Raw genomic sequence first — 18,553 nt, forward strand, 5'->3', positions numbered from 1 at the left:
AGTCCTTTGTATCCCGCTGTGGAAGGACGAATAATATTAGAAAATACCGAGATGGTTGACACTTAAGAAAACTCTTTTCGACTCAGTAAGATACTAGAAGTTCAGACTATCATAGCTTGGTAATGAAGTAAATATGTCTGAGGAGAAGCAACGTACTAAGTAACCAAGGTGAAAGACAAGCTCGTCATAATACGTAAAAAGAACAATTAATGTAAAGTACATACCTAGCATAATTTAGCAGTAGCAAACATTTTTTCAGCATGAAACCTTTATACCAATATATACATACTGACTTATGTGCACATCTTATTTAATAATTATACAAATAACAAACCTGCTTGTTTTCTATTTGCAACATCCTTGGTCTCACTTTAAAAGAATTGTGTCTAAATTATTTAGACCACTTCCTTCCGTTTTCTTCGTATTTTCTGTGTTCAATAAACGAGTTTCGATATTTTTAACAAACAAATAAATCTTCAAGACACGCAAAACGGAGAATTTTGTGAGTACCTGTGTATTTTTGTAGGCATGTCGCAGTATAAATACGGGCAATTTTAAACTAAAAACAAAATGCATGTTAAACAATAAATCTAATTCTACAATAACAATGACTTCTTTATGAATTATTCTAACGGATCTCGGTATTTAGTTAATTTAAGATGTTTCATTTTCATGTTAATTGCTTCAACATAATGTACTAACTAACATTTGTAAGTTGCTGCACTAAACCAGTTTCAGTTCGTCGTTGCATGTAGTTTATAATTCTTATGTATTAAGAAGATTGCATGTAGTATATAATTCTTATGTATTAAGAAGATTGCATGATTATCCAAAAGTAGTAGACAGTGATCATTTATCTTTTTTTTGTTTCAGTCTCTGGGAAACCATGAATTTGATAATGGAATATCTGGCCTCACTCCGTTTATTGAGAATCTTACATGTCCCATCCTCTGTGCAAACCTCATACTTACCAAAGAACCAGAGTTGCAAGCTGAACGCAACTTAATGGATTCTGTCGTCTTCAATATTAATGGCACTAAGATTGGCGTCATTGGTTACCTTACACCCGACACTAAAGTATTGGCTATCAGAAATGACGTGGAATATATCGAAGAAGTGACAGCCATCAAAAAAGAAGCAACCAGACTTAAAAATATGGGAGTAAACATTCTTATAGCTCTCGGTCATTCTGGCTTTACCAAAGATTTAGAAATTGCTGAAAAAGTAGAAGATATCGATTTAGTTATAGGTGGACACACTAACACATTTTTATGGAATGGTACCACACCTGACATTGAAAAAGCTGAAGGGCCTTATCCAACCTTAGTAAAACAAAAGTCAGGTAGATTAGTACCCGCTGTTCAAGCATACGCGTACACCAAGTATCTAGGTAAATTACACATTTTATTTGATTCTAATGGCGAAATCATCAGATCAAACGGAAATCCTATTCTTCTTGATAATTCAATTAAACAAGACCCTGAAGTACTAGCAATTGTGAATCGCTATCGTGAAAACATAATGATAATAACCGAAGAAGTTGTTGGTACTACGTCAGTGATATTAGATGGACGATCATGTCGCTTAAAAGAATGCAACATGGGGAATCTGATAGCAGATGCTATGGTATATAAGTATGCTTCAGAATATAGAGGATATGGTTGGACTGATGCTCCAGCTGCAATAATACAAGGTGGCGGAGTTAGAGCTTCAATTGCTCATGTAAATTCACCAGCAAATATAACAAAAGGGGATTTGTTACGTGTTATGCCTTTTGATGGAAATGTAGTAAAAGTTACAATTAATGGGAGAGATGTATGGAGGATGCTGGAACATTCAGTATGGAGGTACAACCCGTTACGAGCTCCGGGGCAATTCCTCCAAATGTCTGGAATGATGGTAGAATATGATTTTCAACAGCCTCCTGGGAAGAGAGTCATGAAAGTCTACATGAGATGTGGCGAATGTCTCAATCCTGAATACTCTGTTCTGAATACGACAGGAAAGTACAAAATATTAATGCCAGCCTTTTTATCTATGGGAGGTGATGGTTTTTCAGTTTTCGATGATCTTCCTTCAACTCCTTTGCATTATGATGAGTTGAATTGCACTATGAACTACATAGAAAAACATAGTCCAGTTTATCCATCTACTGAGGGTCGAATTATAATCAATAATCTAGATAAATTAAAGAGCTCAGCAGCAACATTGAATTTATCTTTGTCTGCAGTGGTAGCCCTTGTCTTCTCTTCAATACTTTAAAATTATTTCGTGATAGTACTTTACAGTAACATTTTTTTGTTAAGGAAATTAAAAAATGTGTTCGCCGTATTTCCTTCCTAAATAGTACAAGAGCCATCCGTTGGGTAAGTATAATAGGTTCTATACATATTATGGATAGTACTTCTGTACAGAAACTTACGCTAAAAGCCATTCCATGTTCAACTTGCACTTATTGCAGCCATGCATTTACCAGATCAGTATTATATACAATGTAAGTACTAAAAGTTACTTAATTTTCTATTGTTTTCTTTATTATTTTTCTTGTTGAGGTTGTTATTTTCTTACTTTTACATAATATAAAACACTTATGTATTAATTATGTATTTGTATTTATTTACCTTCCCTTCCTTAATACTAAACATAATACTGTGTTAATAATGCGACACTAATCCTTTTTTTGGAACGACATTTGAAACAAAGTTTGAACCATATTGGTGCATTGAAATCTACGCAGCTTAGCTAACAGAGAGCTATTTATAAATTCGCCAGTTCGCGGACGCGTAACAAAAATCGTTAACAGACAGTACATAGCCTGTACATGAGTACTATGTACTACCTAGTTACCTATAGTAATACACCGCACCGACCAATCAATAAAACTGCAATTGAGCGCCGACACAAAATATGTCCGAACAAAGTAATCACGATGATTGAATGATATTGCACTACGTACATACGCCGTTCTCTATGATACATACTAACTGACCCCTGTTGCAAACTTTCAATGGATTCGCGAGCGGTGAATTTTCGCTTTGAAACTCGACTGTACCTTTCTATGTAGATATATACTGTATCTATCCCTATTGAATTCTGACGTTGGCATATTCAAACAAAGAGTGACCGGAAAAACAAGCGGCAGCTTATTACGCAGGCGTAAACTGACCCTAACAAATGGAACTATTTTTTATTTGGGTACATCTGTGGTTTACTTTTAAATATTTCAGTTACTTATAATTAAGTTACACGTTAATACGTGTTAATCATAATAAAGTTGAATTCTTGCTACATTTCACTTTTTTGTTTCAGTCTCTCGGAAATCACGAATTTGACAATGGAGTCAGCGGGCTCACTCCCTTCATAGAAAATTTGAAATGTCCAGTTTTATGTGCTAATCTTAATCTTAAGAAAGTGCCAGAACTTGCAAGAGAACCAAACCTTAAAAAATCTATTATACTTGATGTTGCCGGTCACAAAGTAGGTGTAGTTGGTTATCTAACTCCTGATACTAAAGTATTAGCTAAACCAAATGATGTAGAATACTTTGAAGAAATTGAAGCCCTCAATACAGAAGTGAAGAAACTCCAAGCGCAAGGGATAAAAATTATTTTTGCTGTTGGACATTCTGGGTACGAGAAGGACAAGATGATAGCTGAAGCAATAGACGGTATTGATGTAGTTATTGGTGGGCACACAAACACGTTCCTCTGGAATGGAACAAGTCCTGATTCAGAGCGCGCTGCAGGTTACTATCCTACTTACGTTAAACAAGCATCTGGAAGAACCGTTCTAGTTGTTCAAGCATATGCTTATACAAAATACTTGGGCAAACTGCACTTAGTATTTGATTCAAACGGTGAAATCATAACAGCAGATGGGGCTCCCATACTTTTAGATAAAAGTATACCGCAAGACAAAGATGTCTTACAAATTGTAAACAAATACCGTCAAAGTATCCTCAATATAACTGAGACAGTATTGGGGCATACATCTGTAATTTTAGATAATGATAGATGCCATCAGGATGAATGTAACTTGGGTAACATGATCGCCGACGCCATGGTATACAGGTATGCTTCAGACCATACCGGTGAGCACTGGACAGATGCGCCAATCGCTGTCCTCGGTGGATGTGGTATTCGATCAACGATAGCGCATGCCAAAATGCCAATGAACATAACTAAAGGTGATTTACTAGAAGTAATGCCTTTCGAAGGCGACTTAGTGGCAGTTACGCTCAATGGCAGCGTCCTTCTACAAGCTCTTGAACATTCAGTTGCTGGCATTAACAACGTTATGGGACTCGGGGGATTTCTACAGTACTCTGGTATTAAAGTTACATACAACTTAAACAAGCCAGTGGGATCCAGAGTTGTCCAAGCTGAAGCGAGATGTTGGGCGTGTGATGTACCTAGGTTTTCAAAAATACAAGAGAAAGACATTTATAAAGTGTTGATGCCCGGATTCTTGGCAAATGGCGGGGACGGATTCGCGATGTTCCTGGGATTGCCAAGGGATATTTTAAATTATAATGAATTGCAATGTACAGAATACTATGTTTCCCGCCAAAATATAGTTTACCCACAAATCGAAGGGCGAATTACTTTTGTGCATGAAAACGGAAACAGTTCGTCATCTATCGCAAAAATATCTTTATTAACAATTATAATTGCTTTTGTTTCTTTACTTTTACTTTAAGCTGATCCAGTATTTTAGTACAAATTGAGTAGAAATTAATGTTTACCGTATTAATAACGACTGAAACTTTTTTTAAATCTCTAGTTTATCGATGTGCTAAGTATTATTTACTAAATGACTGACTACAATGTGTCCTAAATTTGTTTTATTTTTTGTGAAATAAACTTCTACATAATAGATATGATTATTTTATTTTCCACTGCTAATTTCCTAAAAAATCTTCTTTTCAAGGTTACGGGTTTTCAATGTAACTAATATTTTACACGTGGCTCCACACTATTTTACTAACATATTTTAATCTATGTAGAAGTAGCAATGCTTTATAATTTTGTGTCCTAACCAGAACTAAAAACTTCTTATGTCTTTTGTGTATGTGTTTATTAATAACAAGTATATACTAACACTAATTAACACTAACTGTTACTTTCAGTCACTGGGCAACCACGAGTTCGACCAATATGTGGAAGGAGTAGTGCCATTTATCCAAAACTTGACCGCACCTGTTTTGGCAGCCAACCTCGTTTTAGACAAAGTACCATCTCTGCAGAACCTTAAAAACTTAAAAAAATCAATAATAATAGAGATAGATAAGGTTAAAATTGGTATTATTGGATATTTGACGCCAGAGACAAAAACTCTCGCTCCTGGAAACGACGTTGAGTATGAAGACGAAATAGTAGCCCTAAGGAGAGAGGTACAGAAACTCAAAGAACAAAATGTTAACATTGTAATAGCTTTGGGTCATTCCGGATATGAAAGGGACATAGAGATTGCCGAATCGGTTGAAGGCTTAGATATAGTAGTCGGAGGGCATACTCACACTTTCTTATCGAACAAAAAAAATATTTCGGAGGTCCCTGAAACGGTTGGAGGAGACTACCCCACAGTAAAAGTACAAGCCAATGGTAGAAAAGTAAGAGTTGTACAAGCTTACTGTAACAACAAATATTTGGGGAGATTGCATTTAGTTTTTGACTCAAATGGTGAAATTACTCACTGCGATGGCGCTCCCATATTGTTAAATAAAGACATTCCAGAAGATGATGACCTTGTCCACATGCTTGAAGCACATTCAGACGAAATGAACAAGCTGATTAAAGTAGTTGTTGGTAACACATCAGTTAACTTGGAACAAAGCATGTGTCGGTTTAGCGAATGCAATTTAGGTAATTTTGTCGCTGACGTCATATTAAATTATACCCGGGAGGAACATCATGACGTGGATATAGCAATCGTGCAAGGCGGAGACATTCGATCGCCAATTTACCAAGAAGGAGGCTTCCCATTTAACATAACCCTAGGCGACTGGTTGAACGTCCTACCGTATACTGGCACACTGCATATACTCACCATGAACGGAACAGTGCTCAAAGAAGCTCTGGAACACTCAGTGTCTGAATGGAGTGAAAAAAAGGGAAAGTTCCTACAAGTTTCTGGAATTGAAGTCGACTATGACTTGGCAAGACCTGTGGGTAGTCGCGTTGTTCAAGCTAAAGCCGTGTGTTCTAATTGTGGACACGCAATGCGGGTCATAAATGATGACGATGAATACAAAGTCATTATGCCTGCCTTCATTGCCAATCAAAATGATGGTTATAAGATTTTTGCAAATCTCCCTAAAACTGTACTCCCTTACAATGAATTACACTGTGCGGTGGAATATTCAAAGAAGTACAGTCCCATTTATAAGATAGTGGAACGTCGAATTAATCTACATAATACAGATAAGGCCAAAGAGGTAGAGAATTCACAGGTAAAACAATAAATTATATCAATGTAGAAAAAATACAAAACATTCGAATAGATTTTACAATATGTTTTGAATTCATTTTAGGATTTTATGATTAATATAATAACTAGCTGGGTAGGTTAATCATGTAATTGATGTGTTGAATTTATGTAGGTAATATGATTAAGGCCTTCTTCACACTGCTGTAATTTGACCAGTTTTTCAAGGAAAGCATTTTTATTCCGATGATTAAGTAAACCACAATCTATAAGAGTAAAATTTTGTGTTCCAGTGAGATTATGATAATAGTATGTACGATCATCATTTTTTACTTGGTTTCATGAAACAACGGGTAATTTAAGACCTATGATTTAATACTCAATAGTTGTAAGTAAACCTATGTATTATGAATTACGTAGGCAAAACCACGGGGTAAAACATTATGTAGGATAATTTTATTACGGGTACATATTTTTCGGGTAATTTTATTACGGGTTTTATTTAATTAATTATATTTGTTTTGTAATAATATATGTATTTCGTTATATTGTTTGTAAAATGATGTCTATATTTGTTGCAATTTGTTGTAATTCTATGAAAACTAAAGTATATTAGTCACTTTGCAATCGTTGGTAGTTTATATAGTCCAAGACTGTGATTCTAAAAGAATCTCTTTATTTTTCCCTTCGAATTTCAATATTGTTTTGTATTAATTAAGACTCTTCTCTTTTTCGCGACTGTCAAGAAGCGTGATCTTTTTCATCCTTACATGTATCTAAAAGGATTGGTATTCTCTAAGCTTACTTAATTTTTTTTATGAGTACCTACTTTTTGTTCAAAGTCTTAATCTTTTGTCACATACTAACTTACTAATCTTTCTAACACAATTAACCTGGTATTTCTGGAGACTTTTTCGTGTTCATTAATGATAGATATATTTAATGAAGTACTTACTATTTAAACGCTTGTAAACTGAGATGCAAAAACTATTCCTCGATGAATAGATATACATATGTACTTACCTAACCAAAAAGCTTGTGGGAATGACCTAAATCTACCAAAGAATTTTATACAGAACTTTTAAAGAAATAAATATATTTTGCATGTTTTTTGTGATTTTATTTTGTTCCCCTAGCTAAGATTTAAAACGACTTTAGGTGGGTATCAAGTTTCCCCTATATAAATAGGTAATGTTTTTGTCAATTGGACAAGAAGAGTTGCAATAAATCCCAGTCGTAATAGAAGAAAGAGAGGTGGCGGTTAATCCTAATAGAATGAAAGAATACCTAAGTACCTATTGATAGTCCTACTGCAAAAAGTTACGTAACACAAAGTTTTCGTTGCAGTCACTTGGCAACCACGAGTTCGACGAAGCAGTTGATGGAGTAGTTCCATTCATTAGAAACTTGAGCGCCCCTGTTGTGGCCGCTAATCTCATTCTAGACAAAGTACCTCAACTAAAGGATTTAAAAAACTTATACAAATCCGTCGTAATAGTCAAAGATCACGTTAAAATTGGCATCATAGGTTATCTAACGCCACAGACCAAAGAGTTAGCCCCCAAAAATGACGTTGAATATGAAGATGAGATTCCAGCCATACGAAGAGAAGTGAAAAAACTGAAACAACAAAACGTTAACATTCTAATAGCCTTAGGTCATTCCGGATTTATAACAGACTTAGATATAGCGAGAGAAGTAGAAGACATTGACTTAGTAATCGGAGGTCATTCAAATACATTCCTTTGGAACGCTGCTAGTACCTCGGAAACACCTGAAGTCCCTGAGGGACCCTACCCTACAGAAGTAAAACAAGCAGATGGTAGAATTGTTAGAGTCGTACAAGCTTACGCTTACACTAAATATTTGGGTAAACTGCATTTACTGTTCGACTCAGCTGGCGAAATTATAAAATGCGAAGGTACCCCTTTACTGTTGAATCAGGAAGTACCAAGAGATCCTGAACTGTTAACCACAGTTAATAAATACCGTAAAGACATGGATCGCATAAACAATGAGCCCGTCGGCACTTCGTTAGTTTCGCTGAATGGGACTGGCTGCCGGTTAAGAGAATGCAATTTAGGCGACTTAATCGCTGATGCTATGCTAAACTATACGAGGGAAGAACATCACAAAGAGTACCCCGACGTGAATATAGCAATAGTGCAGGGAGGCCGGATACGAACATCAATATTTCATGAGGGCACGCCCTTCACCGTCACTAGAGGCGACTGGATAAGCGTATTACCATTTTCAGACACATTGGTTATCGTTACAATGAATGGGATAACACTCAAGCAGAGTCTCGAACATTCTGTGTCAACATGGCGGACTATAGACAGTACGGGACAATTTCAACAGTTTTCCGGAATGGAGGTTGCTTATGACTTAGAAAAGCCAGTAGGGTCCCGTGTCGTCAAAGCGAGAGCAGTATGTTCAAAATGTGGATTTTATAAGTTGCAGGATGTAAAAGATGACTATGAGTATCAAATGATGATGCCTACTTTTCTAGCCGACGGTGGGGACGGATACAGTATGTTCACAAATCTTCCTAGAGAAACACTTCTTTACAACGAGCTAGACAGTGTGTTGTACTATATGAAAAAGTACAGTCCCGTGGACACGCACTTAGACGGTCGAATTAAAATACTCAATGAAGATAAAGTTAAGGTTTCCGACGTAAAAATTGAACGAAGGAGGATGCCTTCAAATGCAGTAGCAGTTAACTATAGTCTGAACATGTATTATGTACTTACGATGTTATTTTTATTGAAATACTCACTAGAATCTATGTAAAGTTAGTATGAATTTAATTCAATATTAGTATGTAGTATTTTATGGGTGATAGACCAATTTTAGTATTCCATAGTATAATTTGTATTGTATCCAGTGTTTATCTATATTTTCCAGAATATAAAGACGTAGACTAATCGATATACCTACCTGTTTAGAAATAAGATTAAGTAGTGAAATGGTATTTAAATATGTTGTAGAAACCGTGATAAACTAGACTTAACATTAACACATGCGATGGGGTGATAGAATATCTACGATTTTTTTCTGATACAAAAATGTTGTTTGTTATGTATGTAATGAAGTACAATTTATCCAAACTAGTGTTGGGCCCAACAAAAAGTATATACACTATAAAACACAGAACGAAAATGTCCCATATCCGTTTTTTATGTCGCAACTTATACGTAGAATGTCATGCTGTAATCACGTATGTCTGTCCTCACAAATTTTTAAGTAAGAACAGTTAAATAATTGTCAATTTTATTTAAAAGTAAGTCTAGTTACGGTTAATTACAAATATAGAAAGCACGTAGCTTAATTATGTTTTAGTATTAGTTGATTGGGTGATTACAATTTTATTTATTATTTGTATGCATGACACATATGATACTACCTCTTACAAGTACAAGCATATCAAATATGTCGACTTTCATGTTGTTATATGTTTTAATTATTTAATTTGTGTTATTTATTATTATGTTATATTATTTATGACGCATTTCTCTTACGTAATTATTTGACGGTAGCTCAGTAGATGGTTGTTGTGGTTTGAGTCTAGGGTTCAATTCCTGAGCCGAGTTAGAATTTGTTTGCAGATAACTATTTTTGTGCATGTAAGCTTTACAGCATTTTAACGCTAAGCATGACAAAGTTTAGTGTGGGCCAACGTGTTTTATTTAATATTAAACATTTCTTCTTAAAAATCTCTTTTATTTTACGTTGAAACTGGTTGAAACAACATGCCATTGAAATCGCATTTTGGGTTATTTGGAGGAATTAAAAATGATGATTATTTTCCACACATTTATTCAGTGAAGTAAGTTACATAGAAAATAAAGGGGATTCGTTCCCTATAATATAACCAGTAATACAAATAGATCAGTATTAGACCAATGGGGTTATAGAAAATACTTGTAGAAGATTTTGATAATAAAGCTACTCTCACACTGAAATTAAATAGAATTTACTCTTATAGAGTGGCGGTAGCGTAGGAAATTTTGATTGTGCCGCTACCAGACTATCCTTATCATAAATAGACAAAATGACGTATACTTAAATCGACCGTAAAAACGATAAAAGCTTAGATCTTGGAAAACTTAGTTTAGATTATTTCTCGAGTATTCAAGTAGTTTTAAAATCTCATCTGTCTATAACTTCAGTGTGGGAAAACCTTAATAAAAATACTCAAATATATCAAGAACTTTTGTGTAACACATAGACATAAAGTCAAAATACTAATTACTTTATATGAATGAGCGACATATAATTCGTAGTAATTATTAGTTATTTGGTTATTTCTTCATTACCATTAAATCCGAATATTTAGTTCTTAAACTTTCCACTGCTTGTAAAAAATAAAAAACAGGGAATGAAATTCACAGAGATACGCTCAGGAATACAAGTTAAGAAGAAGTAGTCAAATAACTCTAACAATAGACAATTATATTCTATAGGAACAGCTTAAAATACTGGCTGCTCCAAATGTCCTTATTCCTAATCTAAATACGACAATATCATAAACAGACATACATACAGATTTCAAAAGACTATGTTATATCGTAGACATCAGTTATAAAGATAAACATGTTTACTTCTACCACGGAGGAAGGAAACAGCGGAGATGCCACAAGGAAGGTAGGTCAAGCGCCTTCTTGTGCGAGAGTGCAGCTGCTGGAGTCGCGCCATAACGCCAACTTCAAGGCGTTTGTGGTGCGAGTGCCGACGTGTTTCCTGCACCTCGTGTTGGACGAGAACTTCTGGCCACAGGGCGTGGTGTTCCGTCGCTTCCGCGGACAAGTGCCACAGAACCGCACGGAGTGACATAGTGCGTAGTGAAGTGTTACTAACATAGATTTAAGTTTTTTATATACTAACAATGTGTGTATAATATATTATGTATGTTAGTCTTTAAGGTATATATTTATGGGCCTATGCAGCCTGAGAATAAAGAGATTTGATTTGATTTGATTTGATTTGAATGTAAGGTAGGCGTGATCTGTTAGGTACTAGAACTACCGAGACGTTCGGGTTCCTTGTCAGATCATAACCAATTGTCAAATATTGTTCGTGATTGATTGGTGATTTTATTTTGAAAACAAAAGGAAACAAAGGGATGGAACCCATACATGGAAGGCGTGTAATGGCGGAGCTTGTAACATTCTCCATGCCACGAGCATCCGCGTTTTGGGGCGCTACTTTTTAGAAAATTTTACATTATGACACCTCTGCTAGTCATTTTGTTCTCCATGACTACTATCAATAATTCTGCTGTGTATGTCATACAATATTAAAACATTGAAATACTATGTGGTTAATTTACTTTAATTCCTGATATTTAACATAAAATAATACCAGTCCACGATCACAATGCTTCCATTCTGTCCGTCTTTCAATACCACCATACGTAGCTATGGCAAGAGCGCCTGCTAAGCAACACTCACTCTTATTCCTTCTACAATAAGCACCAATATCATCTACGATGTCTCTTACTTCGTTACAAAATTTAGGCACCATTTAGGCTTTGCTTCTGGCTAAGTAGAGCACGGTTTGCAGATCATCTTTATTTAGGAAATACAACACAAAAGTGATTTCTTTTCAAGGAAAACATAGGAATTTATAAAAAATAAATTTAATAGGAGAAAAATGGTAAGATATAATGCTCTATTCCACCTTATATGTTCGTTTGGTCTAACAAAACGCACCCTAAGGTGCCAAAAATACAGCAAATATTCGCTTTTTCAATTCAGAACATGTTAAACAATGAAAGGTAAGTTATTTTCAGTCAGAAACTGCCTAAGTACCTCTGCCCTTGAATAGCCTCATTCTAAATTGTTTCAATTTTCAAAAATTTACATCAACACCCTAATTACATATTACAATGTGTTTGTGCGAATATTGAAATTCATATTGTAAATGTATACTTTTGTTGATATTACATAATTAGGGTGTGGGTCTACCTATAAGCCAATTATTTTTTAAATTTCTACCTAACTGTCAGACCATATCATATCACACGAAATACCCTTTTTAGAGAACAAACCTTCATTCCAAACATATGACATAAAGTTTGTTAGTATTATAAACACTATTAACACACACATCTACTTAGATGTCTTACTAGTGTGTGTAATTGAACATGCACATTGTCTTAGCGGCTCGGCCACTACTGTGGCCCGATTCTCCTAATTTTACTTAAGCAACATACGATTCACATTCGACTGCGATCCAATACGACTCGATTACGATTGAAGCGTATGTGGCATTCCGCTATTTTTTCTGTGAAATAAACGTTTTTATCCCTTTCTGTCGTTCAATATCATGAATCATTTTGTCTGCAAATAATTTACGATTGCAATATGATTGTAGAGCAAACTACCGTATAGACTAAAATCACCAAAATAGCAGACCAATAGCAAACCAATCGAATGTCGTTGGAATACGATTGGTCTTATATTAGAAGCAGAATGCCCGATATGGTTAAAACTGCTATTGCGATCATATTGCGATTCGATTTCTATTCAATTTTGAAATTATTAACTTAGGAGAATCGGGCCCCTGAGCGCTCATACAAAGACAATGTGCATGTACATTGACACACACACAAGTAAGCCTCACTCGCTTTAGTGAGAAAACAACTATACAAAGTTCTTACGACTGAATACATAATACCAATAATTTCACTTTAAAAGAGACTTTAGTGCCAAAAGCTTAAAGTCAATTTTTCAGATGCCAATAATAAGACATCCAAACGTTAGTACATTCTTAGAAAATGCTATACTACTAGAGATAATTAAATGACAATAATCATTCACAAACTATTTTTACGTCGTTGTGGTAAGTAGAATAAAGTATTTTATATCTGATGCGAAAGTCAAACGACATCTGTGATTATATCATTCGAAAGAGTATGTACGAAAGAGTATATATTGATCAGATATGTACCTACTCAGACTATTACTTTTTATCGAACAGATTCAAATACTACATATTATTATTCTTCGAGAAGGTTATCTACGGTAAGTAATGTCAAAAAATCGAACAGCTACTTATCTTAACCTAAAACAGGCTACAAACTACCACTATAAGATAGTCATGTCGATAAACTTAGCTCAAAATAGGTACTCTACTTAGAAATAATTATAATTTGCATAAAATCTAATTGAAAACATAAACGAATATAACTTCTAACTAAATTGGTGGACTGTACTTCATCTTTATAAGATCCAATTTCATTCGTGAACTCAACTGACAACAGATGGCGTTGCAATCGATTTTCCAAAATGGCCGCCGTGTAGGATGGTCTATGTCATTTATTTTACTGATTTATTGTTGCAAAATCTTCCATACCATTACATAAAAAAGTCTCTTTGTAGTTTTGGAACTACCAACTTTATGATAGGTTTTTATTGTACTCTATTCTTAATGAAATTTAAATTCATTCCCATCTGTCAGTTATGTATAACGAAAAATTATAAAAAAAACTGAATTCAAAATGTTACTATTTTTTCTTTTTAAGTTAATTTAACATTTGCAGCAGCTTTGGCAGTTGAGATCGCGAATGCAGTCAGCACATAACAATAATTAACACTATATAAATTTAAATTAATGTAAATAATGCTAAATAACTTTTAACTGGAGATTTTAAAATAATTTTCATCCAGATGTATTTTTTGTTATACATAGATATCTTTTTTACCAGTCAAGAACCTTGTTAAATAGTTTCATCAATTTCTTTCATGGTTCAAATAAATATACTCAAAAGTACTCAAAACGTACATTCTTAACTTATTCTAAAATACTAATGTGGACTAGAAACATGTGTCTAAGTCAAATATAGGTTTACCTACTAATAGAAATAGTAGAATATAGGTAGGTATAGTAACTATTATGTAGATACGAAAATAGGTACATACATAAAGTATTTTTTTGTAATACTTATTTGTGCAAATTGAAAAAAAAAAACAAGAAGCAAAAGCAGCCACAAAAATGTAGTATCAAATACAAATCTCACCGAAACAGTAAATAAAACTTCAAAAACCCTAAAGAAATACTCAAATCGCATAGCTTAGAAACCAACTAACGCTAAGCCATAACGTTTTATCAAAATTATAACGAGGTAAACAAAAAAAATTAGGCAAGGTATTGTGCGCCTTGACCGGTGTAGAAGCGAGAGGTAGCCGATGGAGAAGTTCTGGGGCAGGGCAACTCCCACTGAATGAAGTTGCTTAACCCATGATGAACAACTCCTGTCAAGATGGCCAGACATTGCTTGAGTGCCTCCTGACATTCAGCCGCCTCCTTGCACGGCATATAAGGCTCTAAAGCCGTAGCTAACTCACACAGCGGCTGATACAATTTCAGCGCTCGATCCTTCTCAGCTTTCTGCAGAGCCTCAATTACATTACCATTTAAAAACTCATCTCTCTTACTTATGATGCCATCGGGTAGATCTTTCAGGACATCCAAGCCCTGGTACAGTGGCCAGTCTTCGGTGCAAGCCTCGCAGATGCAGGTGAACTTGTACTGAGACTTGAGAATGGCTTGCCGTTCCTCCTTGGTATGTACTGCATGATGCGCTCTGAAAAAGTTAAAGAACATATTAAAACATCTGTTATTTAAAATAGGTTTGTTCATAGAATATTAATCTGTGTTATGTGGAGGTATGATTGGTTATAATTGAAAACATTATGTCTTTGCTTCTAAGCGTTTAGTTAGCTTTTAGCATTGTGCAGGTGTACACTGTACACTTTCTGTATTGCTGTGACTATTAGTTTGCTGAACTAGCGTGCGTTAAATAAACGAGCATAGATAATTCAAAACTATTTTAGATAATTCATCATTCTTGATAATTTTAGACCATTGTGGATCCTTCTGATCATTCTAGATAATTTTAGACCATTCTAGATAATTTTAGGGCATTCTAGATAATTGTAGACCATTCTAGATAATTTTAGATGTTTCCAAAAATATGTCTACTTTATATTGGAGCGTCCGCAAGCCGCCAGCGCGGCGCTGACGCCCCCTTCGCTCGCCTCGCACTTGCTGATCAGCTTGGACGCCACCTTCGCCTTATCGCGCACCACCTCGAAGTACCTAGTGTTAATTACACAGGCACGTGTTAATAGGCATTGTCTTCATACTTTATATATTCATTAATAAACAGTAGAGACATGCATTATGTTAGTAGAGAGATCATGCAGTCATGCAACCTGGAATCCGCATAGTTCAACCAAAAATATTTCTAGAACAATTTGATTGAACCACGAGGCTAGAAATATGCTGAAAGCTTTGAAATTACAAATAAAAAAATTGATTTACAAAAGAGTTTTAATACTGACCCGTAATTATCGAAAACTTGCATTCCTTTTAAAATAGGACGAATTGCAATTAAACTTGTTTGTGCAGTCCCCAGCTTAGTGTACCTCACCACATTTGGTGCACATGAATGATTCAGCAGACTCAGGAATGCATATGCTCCACATCCTATGTTATATTCATCTACATAGTTGCCATCTTCATTTTCAACATTAGTAGTAATGCCATGCATATTTGTTGGAGCAGTCATGAGGTGCCGCATCAAAGAATCAGCAGTGAAGCACTTAATTCTTTCTCTTAAAACTAGATCATCAGTTTTCACAAAATTAGCCACAGCTAAATAGTGCATAAGTATTGCAGCACTGACAGCCTTTTGGAAAATATCAGATACATCTCTTTTCTCAATATTTGTAGAGAGTGTGTGAATTGCTGAATAATATTTTGAGGAGTATACCCATTTGTCTCCTACACGCTTACATCCCTTATTTTCACGTTTAGTCTTTGCGCTTGCAGCTGCAATGGAAGTGAACACTTGATTCCAGGTCTCATGCTCAGTTCTAGCTCTTATGGTGATCCTCAAAGCAAGCAATTCTAATTTAGTGAATTTTCCCTTGAGCAGGCTTGCAATTAGTGCACATTCATAGGAATGATACTGGTCCCAGGCCTCGGTGACACATGCTCTGCTGCAGTACAGGGTCACACAGCAATATGGACACGGGTATAGATTAAATTTCCTGGAGAAACAATGAGCACAGCAGATAGTACACTGTGACTTCAACAACACCCTCACATATGGATCCTCTTGAACAATAACTTCACCAACATCTATATCCTCCGCTGCAACTACATGTCTACCCATGTCTGAAGTATACACCACTTTTAGTTTCTTGCTAGCATCTAAATATTTCTCATGCTTATCCTGAGCTTTTAATGTCAATACCTCTTCTGCAAGAGCTTCGTCCTCCTCACATACTTCGGGTGGTTCCCTTTCCTTTATACCTTCTTCGCACTGTTTCATTCTTTTCAATAGTTTATCCCTAATTGTAGGAGGGTATCTGAGAGTGAAGACCATGTTAATATCTTCTATGCAAGCCTCATATTCCTTCATAGCAGCAAGTACTGCTGATCGGTTAGCTATGGCTAAACTGTATGTTGTAGATGTTAGAGGTGCATACATTAATGCCAAGTTATAGTATTGCCATGCTGAGAATAGGTCGGCTCGTTGATACATACCGTTGCCAAGGTTACGGTAATAGCCAGACGAAAATTCACATTTGTCTTCTTTGAGTATAAGTGGAATGACCTTGTATTTTGTTAAGATATCATACACATAGAATACTCGTTGGACATTGTCTGTGAGAGTTAGCAGATCACTGGAAATATCATTTATTCTTCTGTCTGCTCTTAGTTCCTCCAAAATACGTTGGTAAACTCGATCAATACTCATGTTGAGGTTATCAAGTGGATACATATTGATTATTTTAGTGTTTTAAAGGTCTGAGTGAAAGCAGTACTGTGGAAATGTCACACTTCGCGACTCCCTTTATTGTTATTAATTTAGGATGTGAGATGGTCTTCGTGATTGAGCAGAGACTGAAAGCTCAGAATATCACACTGGATAAATCTGAAAGAGGTAAGTTGAAGCTTTTCAATAAAATTAAATTGCAAGTGAAATGAGTGGAAAATCAATATTTGGTATTCTTTTTGTGAGAAACAAGTAATTTGAATGAAATTCTTGTATTTATTGCAGTACTCACCGATGTAGCAACTGTGTTGTTTCATCCTAAACTATTAGACGAGTTATTTATACCGCAGCCGGTCGCCACTCACACACTTATAAAACAACTGCTTCAAGACATATCCGCCACTTCAATCATGAAACTAGACGACTATTCCATGAGCAAGTTATGGGACCTGATGACTATGATTTTCAAATGGCAATTGTCTGTAGCGACGAATCAAAATATTTTCGACATCACCCGCCGTCATCTGAGAAGTGTAGCCATGCTAATGCCAGAATTTTACCCTAAATGTATTATTGAGCAAACCATGAGAAGATTTGAAAACTTATCACAGCAATTTAGCGATGACGATTTTAAGTGTCTAAACAGTACTCTGATTCTTTGGTTTTCAGAGTACCATGCAAAAATTTCGGTCCTCATGAGATTGGGACTGCAAAGAAAAGATGGTACTTTTAATTTACCTTCCACGATAGGCACAAACATTTTGAATAATTTAGGTGAAAATATTTACAAGTATGATAACAGAAAAAATCCAATCGATGAATTTGAAAGCCGATGTGCTGATACAAACGAAATTAATTGTCTTTTGGCATCAATAGAAAAAGTTCATTCTAAAAATAAAATTGAATTACAATTGCCTATTGAATTTGGAGGTGCAAGTTCAAAAAGTAAGACTTTGGAAATTGCTAGAGATATGCAGTTTGAAACAATAGACACAAGTGTTAAAATAAAAAATAGTGATCTCACTTTTATTCCTGACATTCCTAAATCTCCACAAGAAGATCTACTAGATATGTTGGGAGCAACGGGAGATTCAATTTAAAAGCTTCAGCTTAAAAAATATTAAATACAACTGTGAAAGTTTGTGCAATATGGTTTCCCCATAAAATGGGTAATCGATTGTATAAATTGGCAACACTGTAATTTATCGATTCATCTTTCATCTTTGCACGCAGCAGCTCATCCCTCCTTTCTCCCCCCCCTTGGTCAGTGTCACCTCCCCGTGCATCACCCACCGTGAGCTACCCCTGCACCTCCCCCCTCCTTTAATTAGA

The 18,553-nt window shown here is 35.4% G+C and overlaps 3 protein-coding genes across 7 annotated transcripts in view; 2 read left to right on the forward strand and 1 right to left on the reverse strand.

Annotated features, from left to right (window-relative positions):
* Positions 1 to 9,566, forward strand: part of LOC110377706 (protein 5NUC) — a 54,252-nt gene extending 44,686 nt beyond the window's left edge. Inside the window, exon 4 of one of the 4 annotated variants that reach the window (XM_049850558.2) lies at positions 7,774 to 9,566. In XM_049850558.2, coding sequence (XP_049706515.2) covers positions 7,774 to 9,222 — 1,449 coding nt within the window. In that variant the 3' untranslated portion in view covers positions 9,223 to 9,566. Of the gene's footprint in view, positions 1 to 873; positions 2,603 to 3,309; positions 4,876 to 5,128; positions 7,536 to 7,773 lie in introns of those variants that run through there. The other 3 variants (XM_049850571.2, XM_049850568.2, XM_049850563.2) reach the window with 3 other exon arrangements.
* A 665-nt stretch (positions 9,567 to 10,231) lies between these two features.
* LOC110377704 (SET and MYND domain-containing protein 4) lies at positions 10,232 to 17,227 on the reverse strand. 2 transcript variants are annotated; one of them, XM_021336685.3, is made up of 3 exons: positions 15,780 to 17,227; positions 15,418 to 15,534; positions 10,232 to 15,019 (listed from the first exon to the last, which is right to left on the reverse strand). In XM_021336685.3, exons 1-3 carry the CDS (start codon positions 17,225 to 17,227, stop codon positions 14,572 to 14,574), a joined length of 2,013 nt encoding a protein of 670 aa, XP_021192360.2. In that variant the 3' UTR covers positions 10,232 to 14,571. The 2 variants fall into 2 exon arrangements, with proteins under 2 accessions (XP_021192360.2, XP_021192361.2); XM_021336686.3 differs by lacking the exon at positions 15,418 to 15,534.
* A 50-nt stretch (positions 17,228 to 17,277) lies between these two features.
* LOC110377705 (protein OSCP1) lies at positions 17,278 to 18,321 on the forward strand. The gene is made up of 2 exons (XM_021336687.3): positions 17,278 to 17,389; positions 17,507 to 18,321. Exons 1-2 carry the CDS (start codon positions 17,278 to 17,280, stop codon positions 18,319 to 18,321), a joined length of 927 nt encoding a protein of 308 aa, XP_021192362.3.
* The last annotated feature ends 232 nt before the right edge of the window (positions 18,322 to 18,553 follow it).

This window comes from Helicoverpa armigera, chromosome 18, assembly GCF_030705265.1.
Source record: "Helicoverpa armigera isolate CAAS_96S chromosome 18, ASM3070526v1, whole genome shotgun sequence".
Classification (NCBI taxonomy): Eukaryota; Metazoa; Arthropoda; class Insecta; order Lepidoptera; family Noctuidae; genus Helicoverpa; species Helicoverpa armigera.

What these genes read in the sequence shown, in the direction of transcription:
- LOC110377704 (XM_021336685.3), bottom strand. Translation starts at nt 17,227, where the DNA reads ATGTATCCACTTGATAACCTCAACATGAGTATTGATCGAGTTTACCAA. An exon ending in CAAGTTTTCGATAATTACGG is followed by an intron (nt 15,535 to 15,779) that starts GTCAGTATTAAA and finishes AATTAACACTAG; the next exon opens with GTACTTCGAGGTGGTGCGCG. An exon ending in TGCGGACGCTCCAATATAAA is followed by an intron (nt 15,020 to 15,417) that starts GTAGACATATTT and finishes TAACTTTTTCAG; the next exon opens with AGCGCATCATGCAGTACATA.
- LOC110377705 (XM_021336687.3), top strand. Translation starts at nt 17,278, where the DNA reads ATGTCACACTTCGCGACTCCCTTTATTGTTATTAATTTAGGATGTGAG. An exon ending in ACTGGATAAATCTGAAAGAG is followed by an intron (nt 17,390 to 17,506) that starts GTAAGTTGAAGC and finishes TATTTATTGCAG; the next exon opens with TACTCACCGATGTAGCAACT.